The sequence below is a fragment of the Etheostoma cragini genome, chromosome 7, assembly GCF_013103735.1.
Source record: "Etheostoma cragini isolate CJK2018 chromosome 7, CSU_Ecrag_1.0, whole genome shotgun sequence".
In the NCBI taxonomy this organism is placed as follows: domain Eukaryota; kingdom Metazoa; phylum Chordata; class Actinopteri; order Perciformes; family Percidae; genus Etheostoma; species Etheostoma cragini.
In genome coordinates, this window is record NC_048413.1 from 6,014,884 (window position 1) to 6,018,661 (window position 3,778).

General features: G+C 39.8%; 2 protein-coding genes across 2 annotated transcripts in view; one reads left to right on the forward strand and one right to left on the reverse strand.

The window, feature by feature from the left end:
• Nucleotides 1-1,980, forward strand: part of ints11 (integrator complex subunit 11) — a 15,330-nt gene extending 13,350 nt beyond the window's left edge. Inside the window, exon 17 of the mRNA XM_034876821.1 lies at nt 1,667-1,980. Within this exon, the coding sequence (XP_034732712.1) occupies nt 1,667-1,732 (66 nt within the window). The 3' untranslated portion in view covers nt 1,733-1,980. The remainder of the gene's footprint in view (nt 1-1,666) is intronic.
• On the reverse strand, nt 1,153-3,778 carry LOC117947678 (lysophosphatidic acid receptor 6). The gene is made up of 2 exons (XM_034876823.1): nt 3,621-3,778; nt 1,153-3,098 (listed from the first exon to the last, which is right to left on the reverse strand). The coding sequence occupies exon 2, from the start codon at nt 3,025-3,027 to the stop codon at nt 2,062-2,064; it is 966 nt and encodes a 321-aa protein (XP_034732714.1). The 5' UTR covers nt 3,028-3,098; nt 3,621-3,778; the 3' UTR covers nt 1,153-2,061.

The window sequence follows — 3,778 nt, forward strand, 5'->3', positions numbered from 1 at the left end:
TGGAAAAAGGCTGCAATGAAACAAAGAGTGAAAAATTTAAAGGGGTCTGAATACTTTCCGTACCCACTGTATATCCATATTACTGGTGATTATTTATCACAAATATCATTGTCTAAATATATTGTGAAAGCAACAATAGTCAGCCCTTCAATAATCTGACAATATCCTTATTGAGGTATTTGGTTAAAAAATATTGTGATATTTGATTTTTTTCCCATATCACCCCCCAGTGTACACACCTTCTTTGTGCACTGCAGTGAGGTATTTTTTGTCTTGCATTAGACAAAATATTTTTTTTTGTCTTGATCTGGCACACTTGGTTCCTCTTTTATGATTGAAACCATTCCCAGGCTATTTCCTGTCTGATGTCCTTTTCGCTGCAACACGTTTGGTTTGTTTGAAATCCAGTTTAAAATGCACCGCAAAGGGGATATGAGTCATACAAACTTTACATGTCCTCAGGGGACTTTCTATCAGCCAAAGAAAGTAAAAAGCCTTTTGTGAGCGGACAGTTTGAGAGTAGGGGCTTTGGAGGTAAGAATAAAGTGAAAGTAGAAGGTGGGGAAACCTGCCTGTTGAACTTCAGGTACTGCGCAATGGAAGGAGAGCGGTTTCTGTGGCTTCATGCGCTCTGTGCAAAGCACAAAGGGCAAGACAATGAAAGACAAGATGTGTTTTTCTGCTTCTTTGTTGAATCTTTTCTATCTTTAATCTTCTCAAAAAGGTCTTAGAGACTCGATTGATAGTTAATTCCCTGCTTTTTTATGGTGTATGTTAAATTATCAGGTGCTTGTGTTGAAGATATAATCAGGTACTCTGTAGGAACATGAAGTAATCATTTTTATTATCATATTTATTTTTTTATTGCAGATATCAGGTCAATAGAAACCACAAATCATGAAATTCTGTATAGATTTTTTTTTATTTATATTGTAAATCTGAAACACTTAATAGATTATATAGAAAAGAATTTGACAGAAAATTCATTGGCAATTATTTTGATAATCAATGAAGGATTCAAAGGTGCATTTTTTTGTAACATATACAGTACAAGTAAAAAGTGTAGTTAAAAAACTGTAAGGATAAGTAAAAAGAAATGTAAAAGGGTGAAAAAGTATGAAGTCATTTTTTGGATTGGGGTTTGCTTCAGCTAACGTTTATTGGTTAAATGTAATCTGCTTTTCTGTCTGTTATGTAATTGTAATCTCAATACCTTTGGTCGTTTGGACTGTTTGTCCGCAAAAACACAAAATTATGTTCATTTCTTTCTCTTCATTAATATTTAAAGTTCCACTATGAGTCCTGCACGGTCACTGTCGACGTTTCAAACGCAATTTGAGACAAAAATGAAATTGCACTGAAACCATGCAGGAACTCATACTGCACCTTTTTAAGAAAATAAATCTATAAGTAAAGCACATACTTTGACATATGCAAAAAAGGAGGGGTCGCAAGTAACAACTGTAATATGCATACACATATTATACATTTACAAGTAGTACTGAATAACGCTTTAAGTCAGTCCTCTGCGATTCCTTTATGTACTGACACCAAATTTCGCGGTACCAGTGTGATGTTGTTAGCAGGTGTTAAAGTGTATATATGATGCTTTGTCTTATTCTACAATGCTTTGTCTTTGACTTTATGTTGTGGTTTTCTTTCTCAGGACGAGGACCTGGGCAGCTTCCTTTCAACTCTGCTGAAAAAGGGGCTCCCATCTGGACTCTGCTAAAATATCTTTGGTTTCAAAACAACGAACATTTGAAGGAAAATTCCCACTAAAAAGAATTTACTCCTTTGAGGCTTAACACCATCTCACCTGTTTACTTTACCACAACATTAAGGCCTGTTCTCTTTTCCTGATGTTGCAGACTCTTTCATGGACTCATTTATAGACTAAACTGAAACTAAGATCCTCAAATTCGGTCCCTTTATTTGGATGTACAAAGCCAATTTGAATAAACCTTTTGTAGAAAAGTCTAATTTTTGCAATAGTGGTGTTATCATTAACAATAAAGCGTGTGAACAGATCTAATTACAGTATGCATGTGCTGTTACCCTTCAGCTCACTGCAATGGTATAAACACCCCTCCTCCTTGCAACTCTTCTGCACAGCCATGTCAACTTTATCCGCTTCCATTTGCAGTGGCTGGTGGTGACGTAGTAAAGCACAGGGTCCAGGCATGTGTTGAGGATGACGAGCGCCATGGTGATGCGCCTGGCATTGTAGATGGTCTTGACAGAGGAGCAGCTCTGGATGACCTTCATTCGTCCCAGGAGGTGCAGCAGGTACACCACATGGTTGGGCAGGAAGCACAGCAGCGTTATAGCCAGGATGGTGTAAATGACCCTCACGGCTTTTTGGGCTGTTTTAGTCCTTATCATTGAAATGCGGCGTGCGGCCAGCGGGTAACACACCAGGATGATCACAGAGGGCAGCAGGGAGCCAACGGTCAGGCACAGCCCGCTGTACACCACCAAGCGCGAGCTCCACTCTTTCTGGGCGAAGTTCTCAAAGCAGCTGTGGCTTCCCGATTTGTCTACGAGTGTTTCCAGAGGGCCCATGAGGACAAAGATCAGCATAGCCACTAAAACTATACACCAGAGCACCGCAACCACAACCAGAGAGCAGCAGGGGCTTCGCATCCTCAGATAGGCGTGAGGGTGAACAGTGGCCATGTAGCGATCCACACAGATACAAGTCATGAAACAGATGCTCATGTAGATGTTGGCGAAGAACAGCATTCCGGTGACGCGGCAGGCGGCATCCCCAAACACCCAGTTGTTCCTGTGGAGGTGGTAGTGGATCTTAAAGGGCAGAGTGCAGAGGATGACAATGTCTGCCAGAGCCAGATTGCTGATGTACACACTGAAGCTCGTGCGGGGATTGCACCTGAAGGTGAAGACGAAGAAGGCAGCCAGATTTCCTGGTAGACCTACAACTAAAGCTAAGATGTAGACCGCTGGGAACAAGTAGTACTGGTACTCGGCCGAGGGCATACTGCAGTTGCCGACTGTCGCGTTCATCTTTGCAGATTGAGGGTTTTGTCTAATGAAATTGAGACGGCGCGGGTTGATTCTCACAAACGCTGCTGCATCTGTAGCAATACAAACAAGTTTCCATTCAGTTTCCTCCCCCACTTTTACTTTCCACACTGCCTTCGAAAACAAGTTATTCTTTTAGTTTTAACAAATGGGTTTGCTTCCAGAAGCTGACTACATGATGCTGTATTGTTCAGGTTTCTAAAGAAACAATAGGAAAAAGCAGACATTTTTATACATGGTACATTACACATTTACTCACACATTTAATTCTTACTTTACATTGTTCTATAAAGATGGTGAAGTGAAACAGAAAAGGTAGGAACAATTTGACCAAATAAAATACCAACAAAGTTACATTTACAGTTGCATTCCTGAGACAAATGTGGGTTATTAGAGGAATGGTTTAGAGGACAATATTTTGCCCAAATTAGATGATCGATGTTTAAAGACGGTTTTAGTAATTACAACTTTTCTCAAAAATGATTTATATTTGTAAAATATGAACACAAACTAAACCTCAACGTTATACAGTTTAAATAACACAAGACCCATTTAAGAAAGAAAGAAACACCTACCAAGTTGTTTAGGGACTCCTTAGTTATATGTCCTAGTGAAAACACACAATATAGCAAATCTTGTAGCTGCACTTTACACGAGCAGCTCCTCTCAGAATACAGCGTGCATATACAATGCTGCTCTTTGCCCAGGCGTCTTCATTTCCTGTTTCGGTGTA

Bases quoted from the DNA above. Each gene is read 5' to 3' on its own strand.
- LOC117947678 (XM_034876823.1), bottom strand. From the start codon at position 3,027: ATGAACGCGACAGTCGGCAACTGCAGTATGCCCTCGGCCGAGTACCAG.